This window comes from Xiphophorus maculatus, chromosome 11 (assembly GCF_002775205.1).
Source record: "Xiphophorus maculatus strain JP 163 A chromosome 11, X_maculatus-5.0-male, whole genome shotgun sequence".
In the NCBI taxonomy this organism is placed as follows: Eukaryota; Metazoa; Chordata; class Actinopteri; order Cyprinodontiformes; family Poeciliidae; genus Xiphophorus; species Xiphophorus maculatus.
In genome coordinates this window covers 28,715,128-28,735,259 of record NC_036453.1, presented here as the reverse complement: position 1 = coordinate 28,735,259, position 20,132 = coordinate 28,715,128, and the positions used below count along the sequence as shown (strand labels likewise).

The following is a 20,132-nucleotide window of genomic DNA, read 5'->3' as shown; positions in this document are numbered from 1 at the left end:
CAAACAGGACAACAGCAAAAGTTTCCAACTATTTATTATAAAAATGTGTGGCTTACTTTGGAACAATGGATCCAGATACTAGAGGCTGCAAGAGTTTCATAACAGTGTGCTAGCTTCAAATAAGCCTGCAGGTAAATCACAAAGACAAGAAAGTGGAAAACATACATCAAATAAACAGAGAGCATTAAGTGCATTCTGTAAAATAATGTAGAATCTTTTCCTTACATACAGTATTTAAAAGTAATTTAGAAAAACGACAATTAAGACAAGAACTTTGCCTCAGATTAGGTAATCTATAGCAACGAAGAAGACCCACACTAACAGCCAAGTGTCTTCACCAGATAGACTTTATCATGTATAGTTTTTATGTTCATCTTATATTCTTAGCATTTATTTAAACAGATCAAAAAGAGTTTGGATAAAATCTTAAACCCTCAACAGAGTCATCCCTACAAAGGTGGCCCATCTTCTCGGCAAGCAGCAACCTGAGAATGAAAAGCAAACAGAACACATATAAAGAAGAGCAAATGTGCAAAACTGAGGAAAAAAACCCGTTAAAAACACTATTAATTGTCAAACATAAGACATAGATGATAACTATTTTATGTTAGCTTACCGCTCCTTAGACAGAAGAACAGAAAGACCCAAGAGCTTTGCAAACTCCTCTGCTGTCAGGGAACCTTTTTCTGTCACCTGCAATTAAATCACAAATCACAATGGCAAATAATAAGGGTAAATACCTCAAATATTTAGCAGATAGTGGAACAAGCCAGGGTATGACATTCATGAAGGTTGAAACTCACATTGTCCAGAGCTGAGGCTATCATTTCCTCTTCACTGTGAGACTGCAGCTGGACCACCATCACACCGCTGTCAAATACACGCAGCCTACACACAAGACAAGACACCAAAACAACAAAAAAACTGAAGCAAGGACATCGGTCAGGCATTGAGAGCAAAGCTAAAACAAACACAGACATCAATACATAAAAAATATATACATAAAATATGCAAGAAAGGCACTGTTTATTAATCAGTGCAACTGGATGTGTGAAAATGTGGATCATCTTATAACTAGTTGAAAAGAAGTGATTGATCAGGACTGATATACAGAATTTAGACATATGACCTAAAGGGATAAAACATGGCAACAACTGAAACAAGACCAACAAAAAGAAGCTAATGAGACACAAATATCCTTTGGTTTTATTTCAAGACATCAGACTAAAAGGGATTTTACACATATGGATTTCACACTCCAACTTAAGAAAATAACAATTTTGAAACCCATGTTTTATCTTCCTTAACTTCACCAGTCCTCTGTCAAATAAAATCCCAGTAATATGCATAGAGGTTTGTGGTTGCAGCACAATGTTTTTTTTTTAAAAAAGGTCCATGATTACTTTATTGAAATATAAAGTTTAGGTTCACAAGGACCAGTTACCCAAAACCAATATGGGAAAACTTGGCTTTTGTTATTTAAAAAAAAAAGAAACGACAAAAAAAACACAAGAAGTAACAGGAAATGACAGCTGCGGAAGCCTGGACAGACATTCTCACAACAGGAAGCCAGGCAGGAAGAGCCTGGTCAGTTTCCTGCAATGCTAAACACTTAACCTGCTCAGCATCTAAAGGAATGTAACGCACATAGATAATTTAAACAATGCAATACAAACAAGTCAAACTCACCTCAAGGGTAGTTTCAAGGACTCAAACATTTTGCAGGCGTTTAGCAAATCTTCAGGAGATAAAAGCTGGGGGGAAAAAGGAAAGAAAAAAAAACATAAGCATTGATGTTTGTCTGGGGTGTAACTGTACAAATTACCAACTTATGTCACATGAAGCATCAGCTGACACGATCAACATGTGAGCATCACCTCCATCCCCCTGGCACGGTTGACGAGACAATACACCTCTGTGAGAGCCATCATACCGCCACGCTCCTGAGATGGCAGCATAGAGAGAGTATGAAATTTATGCAAGAGTCGCAAGAATAAAACCTGAATTTGTTTTATTCTTGTGTAGATAGCAGACAGACGAGACACCCACCTCTAGAGGAGCCTGCAGCATGTCTCCCAGTTGCTTAGCCAGCTGCATATGATAATGAGTACCAGATCCGTGTGTTTCCCTCGTAACAGGGTTAGCAATGCCCATGCTCAAGAGGTAAGACTTAAAGCGAATTGTCTATGAAAAGAAACACAACTGTGGATTCAAAAACTGTTGCTAATCTTTGAGCATCAATGAGTTAATACCAAGCAATACGGTATCCGATTCATACTTTAGTAAAATTGAAGAACGAAGGCAAAAACTTTAATTTTTAAGAGTGTTACTGTATCTGACGTTGTTGCTGGTATTCTTACCTCATCTTCTGTTATGTCTCCCTGTTTGTCTTTGATCTTGCTTGCAATAGATCTGGACAACTCCACCATCTCTTTGGCCTGCCAGTTAGAGGGTCATTTAGAATATCACACTGGAGCTTGATATTGGTCAAGAATATGAGGTCTTTTCACTTGTGACTGAACATATGCACATCAAAAATATTAATACCCCTTTAACCTCTTCAGAATGTGTCATCTAACCAAAAATGTATTTTATTGGGACATAACAGGATTGTAACCAACACAAAGGAGTGTTTACCTATATAGAGAAAGAAAAATGATACATGCTAATATGCATATACATGCATTTAGCCCCCTTTAATCTAATACCCCTTAATAAAATACACGGCAACAACTGCTTTCAGAGGTGATCTAATTAGTATAATATGCTAGAATATGCCCGGACATGTCAGGGTTGTGGAGTTAAAAAGAAGGTTTTGGAAAGGAGTCATATGATGCCTCTTTTCCAGTTTGCTACAAGCTTCACAGGGACCATAACAAACATGTGGAAGAAGGTACTGTGGTCTAGGGGTTGAATGACTACATATTTTTTAAGGTCGACTACATCATGATAATAGTCGAGTCGATGTCGACTAGTCGCGGTGACGTCATAGTGACGTAAGCGCAAAAACCCTTCACAACTACTTGAAGGCTTTATTAGCTATTTTCACGGCAAATATTGACACCCCCCCGACCCCCCCAACACACACACACACTCTCCCCTTCTCCTGCTTTTACTAAGTCTATTATGGAGATTCTTCGTGAGCAGCTGGGAAAAGTTTGTTGCACAAAGTCGGGTCTGACTTTTTTTTTTCTAAACACCGGCTGATGCTGATGATCTCTGGATAGTTACTATAGGAGTCAAATGATCACACTGACTACATGGTGCTTTTGGAACATCACAAGCCGAACTTGTTATGAACGGATCCCGTTTGGTTACAGCTGAATTCAACGAAACCACCTGCTTCTCCTCCGCCCGATGCGCGGCAGGAAGCTCTGCTGACTCAGCAGATTGAACGATTTAAGATATTTTCTAGTCAACGTCAACATGATAAAAGTCGAGTCGATGTCGAGTTGACTAGTCATTGTGACGTCATAGCAACGCAAGACGCAAAGCTTTGGAGTAACGTACAGGCTTTATTACCCGTTTTCACGGAAAAATACGGCATTTACACAGAACAGCAACAAGTGAAACAACAAAACATCGGGATAGTTTATGATAAATAATAAGTTGCTGGGAAACCAACATTCAAAAGGAAACGCACATCTTTTAGATGGCATGTAAAAACAATAAAAAGAGGTGGCAGGGGGGCGGTGGTAAATAAAGTTCACTCGCTGTCAATATTCTCTTCGCTAAGAGTTCGCTAAGAGCACATTGTCATACAAGGACCCAGTAATTTCTACCTGTTTGACAAGATGTGGGCTTGTCCTCGATCTGTTTTGAAGACGCCATTTTGTAGCCAGTGTTCTGTCAGATCTGCTGTCAGAGTGTTATACACTTCTGACAGCAGATCTGATGACACTTCTTAGCACGAACTCACGGCTAATATATGTCAGACAAGTATACACTGTCATTACCACAGATCTTTATTTAATCAGCAACATAACATCATAATGTATTAGTTAGATCGTCGTGACAAAGACACTCGCGAGCCGGCTAAGTGACATCCTTAGCGGGAAGGGGGCGAGTTTTAGACGGCTCGTGTTTTGTAGTGGACTGCAGCTGCAACTCCATCTCCTTTTAAAAACACTGTAAAACCACAAATATGCATCCATCTACATATCATTTAAACTAATGTATTAACTTATTTTTCTTCTGTCTTGTGACGTATACTGTGCTGTCAGATCAGCACAGGCTGTCACCACCGGCAATCACATGACTGCGACTAGTCGACATGAAATGTAAAAACTCGCAAGACCTCCTAGAGTCGACTAGTCGACTAGTCGACTAATTGGTTCAACCCCTACTGTGGTCAGATAATATCTTCAGGCAAGATTACATCCTGGGAAAAACTGACAATAAATGTAACTCTGAACACATCAATCACATGGTGAAATATGATATTCAATTCCTGAGGGAGTCTTCCCAAAGGATCAATAAAGTACAAGTCTAAGTCTAATAGCATGGTAAATTTAGCTAAATAGCCCGGTTATTTTACAGAAAAAAGTCCCCTAAAAATAACTACTCACTCTCTAAATGTGCAAAACTGAAAAAGACATACCCAAAACAGACTTGTTCCTGACCATTGCCTCAAAAGATGGTTCTACAAACTATTTACTCAGGATGGCTGAAATCAAATGCATGGAATATTTTCATTTGTAAAAATTGTCGCAATTGTTTTTGTCCAATAAAATCCTAATAAAATACATTGACAGGTGTGAAATTCAAGGGGTATGAATACTTTTGCAAGGTACTTGCAGATAACTTCCATTATATATTGGCAGGAAAACACAATAAAAGCTTCCTTTACCTTCACCATAAGCTTACTGAGGTCCTCAAAGGCCTAAACACAAATATGAAAAGTTGTTGAAGCTTCAGATGTTTAGAAAATTTAATAGTAAAATACAAATATTTTACAGAACACTCTATCCATGACTATAAGACAGATAAAATGCAACTTTCATGTTAGCTTTTAAATTACTATTCCTCCATATCATTTCCTTTAGTAGCTTTGATATTTTATGTGATGTCAGGATTTCATTTCTTCCTTCTGAGATATTTTCACAAAACAGCTGAAAATACAGGATCTCAATACCGTCATTCCTTTTCTTTTTTTCTTTTTTGTTTCCAGAAATTACCTCAGAAATGTTCTTGTCTGTTTCTTTCCTCTTCTCCTCTATCTTCCTTTCAATGCCAACAATTCCCACTGCGCGTGTCCTTCCTGTCTACATGACCACAAAGGGAAAGAAAAACACACGCGGTTAAACAGTAAATTCAACAGCTGAATTACTACAATCAAAGGACAAAGAGAAAACTCCCTGTATTTAAAAATGTTAAGGGAAAATGGTGGACTTTATTTAACTTTACTGGATAATGACTAATCTAACTACGTTTAAAAAAAAAACTATGTTTAATTAGCTCAACTAACATAAAAAATGTGGAAAAAAAAAATAAAAAGACTGCCACCCAGTGGATAACAATTAAACTGGTCACAAATGTCTGATTGAATCTTTAAAGCCATAAATTTGCAGCAGGACAATCCTCTAGCTCTTATATTGCAGTCTGGAACAGAGTTGTGATTAAGATACATTGAGAAGGATGTTGTTTGTTCAAATTCTAACCTGAGGACCAGTTCCTGTTGAGATGGGTTGTGAAACTGGCGTATTCTCCCACCTTTTCTGGGTAATCTCTTCTGTCAGTCTCCTGTAAAACTGCAATTAAATGGTATGGTGTCAGTTCCAGCCAGGTAATCAAGAATAGAAAATCAAGAAGACAGTGCAAAGATTAAAAAAGAACAAGCTCTGAAAACTGTGTGCATGTGGAAATACCTCAATCTGCCCATGTTCTTTAAAAGACAGCTTGATGAAAGAGTACTTGCTGTTCTGATATGGACCAGGCTCCTTGTTGACAGGTGATGGATGCAGGTGGATTACTATTTTTGCACTTTAAGGCAAAAATAAATCAGTTAATCATTGCTTTTTTGAATAGATTTAAGTTGTGTGACACTACTGAAACAGGAAATATTACTTATGATTAGTGATAATCTTTTTATCACTATCTTTAATACTTTTTTTTCATTATTTTCTTAATGACATTGCCCCCACCACTCCTCAAGAGTCTATCAGTCATTAAAATAGGGTTAGAGATAGGGCCAAAAGTATTATTATACCTTACTATAAAACTACAGTTTTGACAATGGGAACAGTTTTACAGTAAGATAATAGAAACTAGCTAACTAACTATCCGACTTCTGTGTACCTCTTTCCTATTCCTGCAGCCTGCTCCTCAAAGAAAATAATCTGAGACAGGGGCATGGCCATGCAGCAGTCCTGACAAATGGAAAAAAGAAATGCACAAGTCATAATTAGAGAAATCATAGAAAAAGTACTTAACTATAATGTGTTATAAAACAATCACCTTAAACGTTAAAGCAAGAACAAAAACTAGCAATATGAATAAATTATTTTAATTTAGGATGAATGTTGACCAAAGTTTTGGTTTCATGTTGGAAGTTACATGGCAACAATCATAAGTTACTGTTTACAATAAAAGGAGTCTACCATAAGTAATAGCACTATAACTGCACATCTCATATCCGCAGACAATGCTGCATGTGTAAACTGTTATTTTATGGCTCATCTTTGAGTCAAAGATCAATTTAAGATGAGAATGAATAACCTTTGCTTTATTTGTATTTAAGATTTCCTTACGTGATTCTTTCCGTCCCTCCAGATCAACCGATGTGTACTCAACAAGGCGACTCCAACATCCAATTTTGCCTTGTAGTAATACAGGAAGTAATTTTTCATTATGGCAATAATCTTAACATGTTTCGAGTATGAACAGTTTTATAGAAGTTTTTTTTTTATGCTTGTATGTATAATGAACAGTGCCTGGACTCACTACAATCTAATTTACAGAATTTCTTACTTAATTTTGCGTCTCTGTTTTGGTAGCAATAAAATCTGCTAATAAATAATAAATCTTTACCTTATCATCACCGTCATACAGTCTGACACCTCTCTGCTGTATCACTAAAGTTTCGTTTATTTCTAAGAGCCCATTTGACCACGAAAACCGGTCCATTTTTCTATTCTAAGAAGGAAAAGACCAAAAACACTATATTGCTCCTTTGCAAATACCCGTTCTGTATTTACTTCCTGTAAGCTGTTTAAAAGTCGCCTGCATAGAATCACTAACATAGCATTAAGTGTAAAATTTAAATGTTGCAGAATCCATGTTAAATATGTATAAATTATATTATGGGGTGTTTTTTTCTCTTATTAATTGTTAGCTACTGTTTTTAAAAAAATCTACATCAAATGTTTGCGATCAGGTCCCTCACGGGTGTCCTTTCGTTGTTGACGTCCTAGCGCCAGCTGTCAGCAGCGCCAGCTAGCTGAACTTGTGCCGTTTCTTGCACTCTTCATTCAGATTTTAACGATTTCAGTAAATGTGCTTGCAACGGTTGAAATTTTATTACGAGCCTGTTTGAACCAAACTTGACTGTACGACCGGTCGCATATTTGTTTGAGTATTTTTTATTGTGTCTTTTTGTCGCGTCGTCGTCTCGATTTGAATAACTGTAGCACGCTAGCTTGTTGTTAGCTACAGCCACATTTGGTTCTGCAATGCAGACATATCTCCTATTTGGAACTCATTGTTTACTGTCCAAGAGCTAAGTTACTTAAGGAGTACTTTAACCATGCGATTATTAAATATTTCACTTCACTCGTATAATGTCTTAAATCTTGGTTTTAGTAAAAAATGAGTTTATGTTACAAGTCGAGGAACAGAAAATAGATTTTAACCTAATCGTATCCGAATGCCTTTTATTTTATTTGACCTCACTTGTTGTATTTTAAATATTACATTGACCTTTGTAGTTGTATTGTAATCAATAACAAATAATCAAACATGGATAAGAAATCTTTTGACATCGTCTTGGATGAGATAAGAAAGGTATTAAATATATGTCTGATTTGTAATTGTTATTACTTCGTCTACAATATTGTTTACGGTCTACGTTCTTTCAGTGCGTCCTTACGGACCAGCGGATCAGAGCCATAGAGCAGGTTCATGGATATTTCTCCAGTGAGCAGGTAGGGTACCGCCCAGACTCCTTCGTCTTTTTGAGTATGCCATAGTTACTTACTCTCATACACTTTGTGTTGTATTTTACTGGCAGGCTGATTTTAATAGGATGGATATAGGGTGATGTTGTTTAAAGATTTGAGAGGTTTGTCAGGGAACAAACAGCATTAAGAAACAGATTAAACCACATAGAGGAAAGAGTTGTGGAAAAGTTTAAAGCAGAATATAAATGGCTTAAACAATATCTTAAGCTTTGAACATCTCAGGAGACAAGTTAATACATAATCTAAACATAGAAACAATATTGCATGATTGCAAACTTACCAAGATGTGGCCATTTACCTAAGTGCACAGGCCCCAGCACAGTTAATCTCCATTATGGAAGAGTAGCAAAACGATAGACAGTCGAACTCCAGTTTCAACTTTGACACATGCAATGTAGGAGAGAGTATACACACTGGAAGAATGTGCTCTGGTCAGATAAAACCAGAAAAACTTTCTGGCCTCATGTCACCCTTAACGCACCATCCCTATCGTAAAACATTGTAGTGGTAGTGTCATCAAGATGTGCTTTTCCTCTGTAGGGATAAGGAATCTAGTCAGAAAAATTGGGAAGGTAGATGTCTAAATACATGACAACTGTAGAAGGCCTGTTAGAGATCATACAGATGCTAAATTATATGTATATGTTAGAATGACAGAGATGTGAATCCAACTGAGAATCTGTGGTAACACTTGGACATTACTGCATGTCCAATAAGTTCCGGATACACGTATCCAATCTGACTGAGCATGAGCTATTTTTGCAAAGAATGGGCAAAAAGTGCAGTTGATGTGTAAAGTTGGTACAGAAATGCCCTAATGACGTGGAGCTATGATAATAGTTAAAGCTGGTTCTAAAAAGGATTGACCCATTGACTGAGGGAGGGATAAATATGTAACACTCCAGCCATTTCAGACATTTGTTAGAAAGTTTGAAAACCATTTCACAATTTCCTTCTGTGTAACAGAATCCATTTAGGTTGTAGTTGTAACAAAATGTGCTAAAGTTCCTGTGGTATGAATACTTTGCAAAGCATTATTTTTCACAGAAAGTATTATATTTTTTTGTTTTGTTGTTGCAGAGCTCTCTTTAACTTCATTAGTTCTAATAAGCTACTTAATGTGTGCAGGTGATGGAAATCCTGAAGTACTTCTCATGGGCAGAACCGCAGATCAAAGCAGTTAAAGCACTGCAGCATGTAAGTAGGAGCACTTTTGACTAAATCAGGCTGTGCCACTCATTTTCACTGATCAGCCTCACATCCCGCATGGTCACAGTGCTCCCTCTACTATAGCAATCTCTCATCACCAGAGTAGCAAGGCATGTCTTAAAAACTCTTTACAAAATGGAGGCATAATATTGTATCTGTTCCTCTTTCTGTTGTCTTTAGAAAATGGTTGCAATCCCTACAACCAAAGTTGCAAACATTCTGAACTGCTTCACTTTCTCCAAGGATAGACTTGTTGTCCTGGAATTAATAGCTTTGTGAGTACAGTTTAAAATGACATTTAATGTGGTCAAATGTCGTTTGTAAATTAGTGTGATTTTTCAGTTGTTTGATGGTTTATCAGTAGGCATGTCTGTTTCCATACAGGAATATTTTGGATGCTCAGAATTATCGACCGGTGGAGGATCTGTTCCGGATACACGCATCCGAGAAGAAGCGCGCTCGCAGGATATTAGAGCAGGTGAGTACAGAGATAAATAAAAAACAAAACAGTTCATACAAGAATTACTTGTTTTAAGAAGAAAAGTGGTAGATGCTTTGAGAGCTAAATGAGTTAGGTAATTTATCATTTTAAAAATATTAAATCAAAAATTGAATCAAAAACGCATGTCTTTGTCTTGTTAGGTTTGTAAGGTTGGTTGCAAGGCTCCTGTAGCCATGATCTCATCCTGTGGAATGATTCCGGGAAATCCATACCCTAAAGGCAGGCCCAGCTTGGTCACTGGCACTTTTCCTGTGAGTATAAACAATATTTAATAACTAACTTATTTGCATATAATTTATATGAAATGTCTGTATTTATATTAAACTTAAGTGACAGCAGTTCTGCTACAATCTTCTCAATGCACAGTATAGTCTTGTTTTGTTTTTCCTCACATATGGAGATTGTTATAAAATGCCATTGATATGAAACACTCTTGCTGATTAAATTTTTTGATTGGATTAATTATACATTAAAAAGAAGAGGTAAACTTCTTTTACCTCTTCTTTCAACCTCATTCAACCTCAGAAATCTGTTTGTCTGAGGTTGAATGTTTATGCTTTTCTTAAGAATGATCATTTTGAAATGACAGATTTTGCTTCTAATCTCAGGGAATCCTTCCAATTAAAAAAGACAGTGAGAAAAAAGAAGATGGCTCCAACAGTATGGAGGGGAAAGGAATTGCTTCCAGGATTATAGGACCTTTCAAACCTGTAAGTCCAGAGCTGATAATGAGATGTGTGTATGTATGTATGTGTCAGAATACAACACATTTTCTAATGCGGTGAAATCTGATTGCGCAACAAGTTTTCATGTTCAAAAACTGTGTTGCCTGAGCTAACAATTGATGAGAGCCCTAAAAAGACACACCTTCTTTTTATTATTTTTACTGGACGTCTATATGATGTAAGATTTGTGGGGATTGATATTGACCTATGACGATATGCCGAAATTCGTCGAAATTCCAAAATTGAAAAAAAAAAAAAATTTTCAACTTTGTTTCATTTTTTTAAATAAAGGAGATCACCTGACTTCTATTTTCAGTGCATCACGAAGTATGCTGGAACTTTCAATCTGTCACATTGCATTCACAAAATTCTATGTATTTTATTGTGAATTTTTAGACACATATCAACACAAGGTTGTGACTAATTGTGAAGTAGTATGTGTGTGAAGTAGTAGTGATAGGACAAGGGGTTTTTAGACTTTGGTTTTTTTTTACAAATCGAAAAAATGTGGGCATTTGTATTGAACAAACATAAAAAAAAACATTAAAATAAACTGATTTGCAACACTTAATACGCTACAGTATTTACCAATTTGGTGACTTCTGAAGGTTGCCACAATCTCAAACCAGAATCTCAATAAAGTGCATCATACAGTACAAGGTTTGGTTTGTATTATAGACTTTTATAAGTGTTTAATTTTTTTGTTTTTTGTTTTTAGTTTCCCTCAACTTACAACCCTCATCGACCTGTTCCTTACCCTATCCCACCCTGCCGGCCTCATGCCACCATCGCACCAAGTAAGAAACAACAAAGCAAAGCACACATCTCTTCAGTGTAACCTACTTTAGAATTACTTTGAACATCATGCAGCCTACCTGTAATTTAAAAACAGAATGCAGTCACAGGGTGTGTTTTCTGACTGTTACTCTTGTATTGATTCTGGTCCATTAGGAAGCTTATTCTGTAAGTTTGTGTCACACTTGTAATGCAGACAACTTTAATATCTGCAACTGCTACTTAGGTGCATACAACAACGCAGGCCTTGTTTCTGTGGGAGGGGTCATAACAGCCAACGTGCCCCCTCCCCCCTACCACTCTTCTCACAAAATAGCAGGTATGATTCCTTTAAGGCAAGTTGTGCCTAGACTCTTTCTGAAGCTTGCAGCTTACCTTGCTGGCATGCTGCTCACCTGTTGCTTCTTCAGTTTATCAGGTAACTGATTTCAGTTTAACTTTGGTTGGAGCACATTGATTGACCAGAAAAATACTACAAATTGCAACAAGTTGCAATTGCAGTTTACTATTATTGTGACATTGTTCTTATCTATATATTGTGAGTAAATGCTAAGGATGGGTCAGTAATATCTTATACTAGATAACATTCTAGAGCATTTATGGCTATAACAGAAATAATAAAAGTGATTATAAAAATATATATATATAAATATATGATAATATATACAGTATTATGAAAAAAAAAAAATCCACTGTAGTGTTTCTGGCTTTGACTGCAAATCAAAGCCAAAACCTTCACAGTTTTTAACTTGATTTGTAGTTCTAAAACTGTTTAGATGGTAAAAACACTCCTATTTTTTATTTTTTTTTGCAAGCATATTAAACATATTATTGATGACAAACTGCCATCCTAAGACTTCATTGTAAGATTACTGAAGTGCTTTGGAACTAAGCTTATTCAAGATTGTTCAGATGTCAAAAAACCTTTACCACATTTTTAAATAGGAAGCCCGACTTCCAACATTGCTGTTTCATAATTTCAGAAACATAAACATGTAATTAAATGTCCCAAAACATCCATGAGTCTTAGTCAGAATTTTTGAGTAGAAAATGTATGCTTCCTGTAAGGAAATGGATTTATTTTGAATTGTCTTTAATTATATGTACTGCAACATTAGTAATGTCTGCGACAGACTGGCGACCTGTCCAGGGTGACCCCTCCTCTCACCGGGAACGTTAGCTGGAGATAAGCACCAGCACCAATCCCAACCCCGCTAGGGACCAGGGTGTTAGAAAATGGATGGATGGATGGAACATTAGTTATGTTAGGTTTTGAAAGCACCATTAAGGAAATATCAAGGCTCGCACACACAAACACAAAAGAGGAAGCATTTTGGCTACAGTGCTCCATTTTCAGATTCTGTGCCTTGCAGAATATCAGAGTTATCTGTTATCTGGTCAGAGTATACATTTTTTCTTGTGAGAATAGGTTTGGGATTCTAAAGACAAAAATATATTTAAAGATTTAAACTTGGACACTTAATATTTTACTCTCTAGAAGTATCCTTTCTATTTCCATTTAACATTCATTGCTTGGGGTAGTTTTTTTTAATTGCAATATTATTTTTTATAATGGAACTACAGCTGGGTTTCCAAAACAGTTGGTCTGTTTTGTGAGATGCAAAAGATAAAGGTTTGAGATCCTGTATTTCAATGAAATGACACTTTTGATATAATCAAGTAATGATGATAAAGTATAATGGTAAATAAAAGAAACAAGTTTTTATTTTTTTTGACTGCTCTAGTTTGTAATTTTGTTTCATAATCAAAAGTTAACAGCTGATGATCAGTCTGTTTGGACATGCACTGTTGGTGATTTTCAAGATCCCACCTCTCACTTAATGACATTTAAAATAGACTGCCCATTCCCTGCATAAGAGTAATGGGAGATTTGAAGAGTTCAGTGATGGCTTTGCTTTTATTTCGATTTAACAAGACATTCCAACGTTCTTGAAAATACAGCTGTATATTCTCCAAACCCTTTGGGGAGATCTCTTGCTACCAAATTTCTCTCATTTGGTTTAACTGAAGCATTTAAGGTTAAAACCACAGATGAGAAAAGTTATTAGCTGTGATACAAGTTAATTTAAGCACAAACCAACCTGAAATCATGCTGCAGACATTTCCCCAAAAGTAAGATGGAGATGCCTTTTAAAACTATTATTTCAAATACCCATAAAAAGCTGCATGTAGGAATGCTTCTTTGCTATTCCTCCTTGTTTTTCTCTTCTTTTATACACATTATGCAAATGATTTGGCTTATTTTAATCTTAATTAAATATATCACAACATAACTGACAATAGTTATTTTTCAGAGATCTTAATTATAAATTGAATATAATTTTTGACAACCTCTATGTTATTTTCAGGTTACACCAAACCTGGGAATCCACAGAACACCACACCTGGAGTCAACAGTGGGCCACTTCTCATTCCTCATGGGTCCACTCCTTCCAACCCTGCCCCACCTCAGGCTTCACCTTCTCAGCCACCTCCCCCAACCACCCCAATTACACCAGTTTTTCCTGGGATGGTACCTTCCCACAATTTGAATGCCCCCTCTCCTTCCCCAGCTCCATCTCCATCTGTGATCAAAGCTGGACCACATACCCCCAGTGGTCAAGTCACACCTACACCTTCGTCTGTCATTAAAGCCCACACCCCCTCGGGGACTCCTTGTGGAACTCCTGTTCCAAGCAATGGGGGTTTTTCCTCTTCCCCCTTCCATGGCCTTTCTCGACCAGGGACCCCTGCTGCCTCCCGTAGTGGCCAAGACTCCCAGTCGCAGTCAAATTCCATCGGTTCAGCTCAGCAGAGGGCCTATTCCCAGTCTACGGACCAGCAGTCAGGGCCCAGCTTCTCCGGCATGCACCCACAAGGAGGTAACCCATCTGGTTCGGTGATCCGAAGTTATACCTCTTCCCCTCTCACTCCTGGATCTTCTACTCCAGTTATCCCAAACTGTTCCACCCCGGGACCCAGTCCAAAACCCTCCCCTGTCCACCCAGGCCAGGCTCAAACACAGGGTGTTGTGGCTGGAAACCTGAACAGACATTCTGGGGGCAGCAACAGTGGCAGTAACAGCCCCGTACCCTCAGCCTTTAAAGGCACATCACGTTCTGGTACGCCATCGGTCAGCCCACTGGTGACACCTAGTTCGGCTCAGGCTGCCCTTGCACGTTCTTTGGGCCTGACACACCCCTCAGGTTCTCCTCAAGTGTCTCTCCCTACTCAGGTTGCTATCACTGGCCTACAAGCAATATCTGCCAGCCCCGCTGCAACTCATTATCCAGGTCTGTCCCCTTTTCCGGCGCTGTCTTCTTCTCTTCCCTCTGCCACCATTCCTACATCAGTGCCTACAGTGCCTCCCTCCACCAACCATCCACCATCTTCTGTCTACCAGGGCTTAGCCCCTGGCGCTGCTCCCTCTGTAGCTTCACCTTTTGCTCTAGGCCTCACCTCTGCCCCTTCTATATTCCCAGGCCTTTCTCCTGGGCCTAACCCCACAAGCTTTCCTGGACTGACTGTATCAGGTGGGGGTGGCACCAGGAGCCCTGTGTTGCCTTCATTCATGGGCCTATCAGGAGCCACTCCATCCTCAGTTGCATCTGTGGCCCCGCTGCAGGCAGCCGCAGTTGGGGTTCCCTCTTCATCACCAGTGTTACCAGGGTTTGCATCTGCCTTCAGCTCCAATTTCCAGCCAGGGTATGTGAACTTGATTTTTGCTCAGATGTTCACACTACAATATTTTGGGTTGTTAAAGGTATACCAAGGTTTTAACAAAATACAATTTAAATTTACAGTTTTACTCCCAGTTTGCTGACTGAAATAAGGCTCACACACTTGTTACACAGAGTGTATAGAGGACAAATTCCCTGCTGGAGCAGATTCATAGTACTCATATATATTTTAAAGATTTAAAATTTTACATCATCCATTTTTTGAGGTTTAAAGTATTTTTATTGAGATGACCTAACAATTGCTGGAGTAAGCAGAATATTCTTTTATTCTTATGTTTTAAGTAAAGCTAAAGGCATTATAATTACAGGTAAATTGTAATCCTAGAGGAAAGGCAAACATTATGAGTATTGTGTCCCAGCCAACACTGTAAAGCCCCTGGTGCTTGCATGCACCATGGCACATGCAAGCACCCATGATGCTTACATGCTCTATGCTTAAAACATTGCTGGTCTTCTCTGTAAAATAAAATATTCAAAAGTTGCTTCATCTTTCATCCATTCCAAGATGGAGTGCCCAGAAATGACGTCAAGATGCTTTGTGTTCACTTCATGTTAATCATCACAAAAATTACATTATTTAACTCAAAGTTCTCATAAAAATGATTTTCATTTAACAACAGTAGCTATGAATATTTAAATAAAATCATTTGGATCACATTATATATTGTTGTTTGTGTAAAAGCAGTAAAACATTAAAAGCCTATTACTTTTAATCATACTGCGATAATCTCTGACTGACCTACACCAAACTAGAATATGTTCATTATGTCATATGAGTGTAATAATCTTATTCAGTTTGCCAGGTAATACGCCATTAAGTTCATTTAGTTTAAACAAACATAAAGTTCAAGATTCAGACTTTGAATGGCGGTTATATTTGCTTTTTCATCCATTCTTTTTCTAATAATGACACAGCACAGTAAACAGCGGGTAGAATTACCACACAATGAGTGGGAAAATGTGACATTGATTTCCACTTGCTTGTAAAGTCAAAACGCACGGGTATCATAAATCCTGCCTATTAATTTTCCACCGCTGTTGTGCATGACGAACCTAATGCTTCCCCTATTCTGTGCAAACTCCTCTTGTGCTTTTACTCTAGGATTTCAAGCGTAGACTTTGTCTATGTTCTTTGCCAGCTCGGCAGAATAATGACTGCCAGTTATTTTTAATCTCGGAGGCAGAAGCGTAACCTTTTGATGCCATTTCATGTGCTGAAAGGGCAGGTGTTCCCTCAGGAGAGAGAGAATAGAAGCCAGCAATTAATATGAAAAAAACTAAAAAGAAAAAAATGTACTACTATTATCAATATTCAAAAATACCACATTATCCCATCATATAAAAATGTTATGGTTGCATTGTAATTCATGATCTAATTGGGGAAAAGATAGGTTTACATCATGTTATAATGATATTCCCTCATCAGAAACACACCTAGAGTGTTTACTTCAAATTTTTCATGCATATTTGAGAAATCTTTAAACCTCCCTTGGTATCCATTCGGGTTTGTAAAATCCCTGGGGGAACCAAGCACTCTTCCCATTCGCCTTTCTCACTCATCTCCTTCAAACTAGCAGCAGCAAAATGGCAAACACCTAGTGGAACTGTGCTGTGCTTATTATATGAACTTTTTGTCCAGTGCTCCAATGAACATTTGTAAATGCTTGATAGAGGAATATAAATGTGGTGACGTTCTGGATGCAGAGTTTCAGAAAGAGCAGAAACCTTTTAAAGAGACAGAGGCCAAATTTTAAGGCAATTGCAAAGTCAAATTTCTTTTTAGTCATATTTGATATATTTAAAGCTACTTGTTTGTGCTATAAAATTATACTATGTGGCTGGAAAACTCATAACTCTTTAAACACAGCTGAAACTTTTAGTGAAACGATGCAGTGCAGATTGAGGGGTGTTTCACTGAAGCGGAGAATTAATGTCAGTAGTCTGGTTATGTTTTTTCCTTCATGTTAAAAGGGAAATATATATACAATACCGGTAAACAGCCATAACAGCATTAGGTATTGATCGGCCCTAAGTTTTCATATTGCACATTTATAAATTACACCCAGGTGGAGTCTGTGTATTATTATTAAGCTGTGTTTATGTGATAGAAAACAAAACATGGTTAAAAAAAACTTTAACACACTATAATAGAGTTCAGCTATAACACTTCTGAGGAAATTGCAAGCTTTTCCCATCAAGCACTCATGAAGTATTTATGCATTCCAGTTTGAGCGGCGCGCTCCAGGCTCCTGGAGGTAGCGGATTCCCTGGCTTGCTCTCCTTCCCTCCAGTACCAGGCTTCCCTCCCTCTGCCTCCGCTGCTGCTCTCAGCGGCCTCCACAACCCGTCGATGCCGTCTGCTCTACTTCAGGCATGTTCCATAAAAACAGTATGCTGAAGTATTTATGCATTCAGCTGATGGTCTAAAGTATTTGACTATCATTTTAATTGACTGTTATAAAAACTCAGCTACTTTCTTGTGTTTCAGGCTCATCCTACATCTGCACTAGAGAACTTTCCTCCTCAACCCAACTACCATCCTGGTCCTGGAAACCCCTTCTCTCTCCAGCCAGGACTACATCCCCAGTTGGGCTGGCAGTGAAACATGCAGTTCAACACATTCAAACTTAGACCCTGAACCCGATGCTTTGTCCCTCCCTGTCCTCCTAGGAGGTAATGTGTCACTGGCCTTGAACCCTCAGGACTACAAAACAGCACTGTTGCATTTCTGTGTGTGTTACAAAAGGAGCGTCTAAATTGAAGAAACACTAGTCTGGATATGTATGTCATACTTGGAATAACTAGTAGGTAGGAGTTGTAAATATCAGCAACAAAGTTGTGACGTTTAACACATAGATTGTGACTAGTTGAAACAATAGCTTTGACTTGCCTGTTTTTAATAATTATTATGAACATTTATTACAGAATTATGCAAAATATGACAAATGTAAAATTATAGCTATCATTATCATGATTAACTGTTTTATATGATTCAGCAGGAAAGGACATATAAATTATGTTGTTTACCTGTTATCACAATGTGAACTTACCACTGACCTGCTGCTTATGAAATGGATTTTTACAGGAATAATTATGATGTTTGTGCAGTTTTGGTCAGTGTAATGTCCAAGGTCATTCTGATCTGGAAAGAATGTGTTTGTGTGATACGAAATATCCCAGGCCTGAAAAGTCAGGAAGAGATATGAAATAACATTTGCAACTAAGTATTGAAATGCCTCAGCTGTGGACAGTTCCTGAACACACTCATAGGAATCCAGCATGAAATGAGCCAAGAGATCTGCACAAGTGGAAGAAAAGGATGCCATTTTATAAAACATCCAAATAGACACCAGTATATATAAAATCCTATAAAAGGCCCTGTGACCATTAAAAAGGAGCAGACCTTCTGTAATGGATCTTGTGATGAGTACACAGATGTGCTGAATAAATCTCCTCCCGGTTGGCCTGATTGGAGCAGAGAGATTCGGGTCCTGTGTGATGATTTTTATTTTATAAGTTTGCTACTTTTTCACTCTTCAACAGAATCAGTCTTGTAAATATTTTCTGTTGTGTGAAGAGTGGGAGTGTTCCATCTTAAAAATTGATTTTTGGCAGCTTTGGTCAAATTTTGGACTTTTGATGTATATATCTGTGAGTATTTTACTGTCATTCACTCTTTTATTTTATTTTTTTTACAAACTTCGTCTGACTATTCCTGTACTGTAACAGTAGTATTTGACCAGATATACAGCTACATTACATAATGTAGAATACCAATGAAATGCTAATTTATCTCAATAATTGAATTAAATGTGATTGGATTGAATTAAATGATTTTCAAATGAAAGACATTTACTTTCAAATGAAGAAACGAGTAGCTCTTTAGCGTTGGCAGGATGCTGTCATCATTGTCCCTGATTCAGGGATGATGATGCTACAGTTGTAGCCCATGATTGGCTGTATCTGTCTGTGTGTCGCAGCTGTTGAAGGACTTACTCAAACCCAACTGTCTGTATGAATATCACCTAAACGTTTAAGTGAGTTTTGATTCACAACCACCTCAAGGCTTCCAGCTGAGTTTCACTTTTTGATTTGATTAAATAATTTCACTTTATGATCATCAGATTGAGAGGAAGATGAACAGTGATGTTTATGTTCTTCACACACCTGGTAACACAAGGCTGATTGATGTGTTTATGAATTGTTCATACCATATATTTTTTTAAATTAAAGGAACAAATTATGTTTATTGACTTTGCCATGCACGTACACAGTTGACAGATTGTTTTAAATGATAAACATTTTATTTTGGATTTGTCATATTTGTATTTGCATAGGTTCCACATTTTCTCAGTGATCTGGTTTCTGTAGTTTCTGTTTGTGTTGCATTGACTGTCAGGGCACCCTTTAAATAAAATTACCCAACCTAGATGAAATGTAAAGTACAATATATGTTTTTTTTATCTGAAATAAGAACCTGTTGGACATACATATACATCTATATCTATATCTCTCTGTCTTTCTATCTATTTACTTATTTTTTATTTCGAACTTGATAGTGAAAAATCACACACATGAACAAGGAATGCGAGATATTTTTTGTTCCACAATAATCTTAACATGCTCAAAAAGGAGTAGGAAGAAGCAAAATACTCCTTCCCCATAAACTCATGCCATATTTTCATATGGACCCTCATTATTGAATCAAACTAGAAAATAAACATAGGTTAATTAATTTTCCATTTTATCTGGGTTTATATATGTCTAAATATGTACACACTCATATGTGTTGGCCTCAATTTACATATTCAAATTTGTGTTCTCACCCTTATTTCTGTCTTGTGAAAAATGATGTCCTTATATTTCCTTTTAAACTATTGAATTTTGACATTGTTTTAACTCCTCATTTAACTTGTTCTATAATTTTACACCATTTACCATTTTAATTCATTTACCATGAATTAAAATACAAAAACTCTTACTT

The 20,132-nt window shown here is 37.4% G+C and overlaps 2 protein-coding genes across 3 annotated transcripts; one reads left to right on the top strand and one right to left on the bottom strand.

Annotated features, from left to right (window-relative positions):
* Positions 1 to 17: 17 nt before the first annotated feature.
* Positions 18 to 7,191, bottom strand: vps36 (vacuolar protein sorting 36 homolog). Its single transcript, XM_005807063.3, has 14 exons — positions 7,030 to 7,191; positions 6,750 to 6,818; positions 6,298 to 6,368; positions 5,868 to 5,982; positions 5,661 to 5,750; positions 5,178 to 5,264; positions 4,850 to 4,882; positions 2,361 to 2,438; positions 2,050 to 2,184; positions 1,878 to 1,943; positions 1,690 to 1,754; positions 804 to 888; positions 617 to 693; positions 18 to 485 (listed from the first exon to the last, which is right to left on the bottom strand). Exons 1-14 carry the CDS (start codon positions 7,123 to 7,125, stop codon positions 404 to 406), a joined length of 1,149 nt encoding a protein of 382 aa, XP_005807120.1. The 5' UTR covers positions 7,126 to 7,191; the 3' UTR covers positions 18 to 403.
* A 220-nt stretch (positions 7,192 to 7,411) lies between these two features.
* On the top strand, positions 7,412 to 19,651 carry proser1 (proline and serine rich 1). Of its 2 annotated transcripts, XM_005807098.3 has the most exons (12): positions 7,412 to 8,001; positions 8,076 to 8,141; positions 9,306 to 9,374; positions 9,567 to 9,661; positions 9,771 to 9,864; positions 10,029 to 10,139; positions 10,497 to 10,598; positions 11,332 to 11,410; positions 11,635 to 11,727; positions 13,778 to 15,113; positions 17,375 to 17,519; positions 17,637 to 19,651. In XM_005807098.3, the coding sequence occupies exons 1-12, from the start codon at positions 7,957 to 7,959 to the stop codon at positions 17,748 to 17,750; spliced, it is 2,349 nt and encodes a 782-aa protein (XP_005807155.1). In that variant the 5' UTR covers positions 7,412 to 7,956; the 3' UTR covers positions 17,751 to 19,651. The 2 variants fall into 2 exon arrangements, with proteins under 2 accessions (XP_005807155.1, XP_023198429.1); XM_023342661.1 differs by lacking the exon at positions 11,635 to 11,727.
* Positions 19,652 to 20,132: the final 481 nt, after the last annotated feature.

What these genes read in the sequence shown, in the direction of transcription:
- vps36 (XM_005807063.3), bottom strand. Translation starts at nt 7,125, where the DNA reads ATGGACCGGTTTTCGTGGTCAAATGGGCTCTTAGAAATAAACGAAACT. An exon ending in GCTGCAGGAATAGGAAAGAG is followed by an intron (nt 5,983 to 6,297) that starts GTACACAGAAGT and finishes TTTGCCTTAAAG; the next exon opens with TGCAAAAATAGTAATCCACC. An exon ending in TCAGTAAGCTTATGGTGAAG is followed by an intron (nt 2,439 to 4,849) that starts GTAAAGGAAGCT and finishes TCTAACTGGCAG; the next exon opens with GCCAAAGAGATGGTGGAGTT.
- proser1 (XM_005807098.3), top strand. Translation starts at nt 7,957, where the DNA reads ATGGATAAGAAATCTTTTGACATCGTCTTGGATGAGATAAGAAAG. An exon ending in TCATGCCACCATCGCACCAA is followed by an intron (nt 11,411 to 11,634) that starts GTAAGAAACAAC and finishes ACTGCTACTTAG; the next exon opens with GTGCATACAACAACGCAGGC. An exon ending in CTCTTCTCACAAAATAGCAG is followed by an intron (nt 11,728 to 13,777) that starts GTATGATTCCTT and finishes TGTTATTTTCAG; the next exon opens with GTTACACCAAACCTGGGAAT.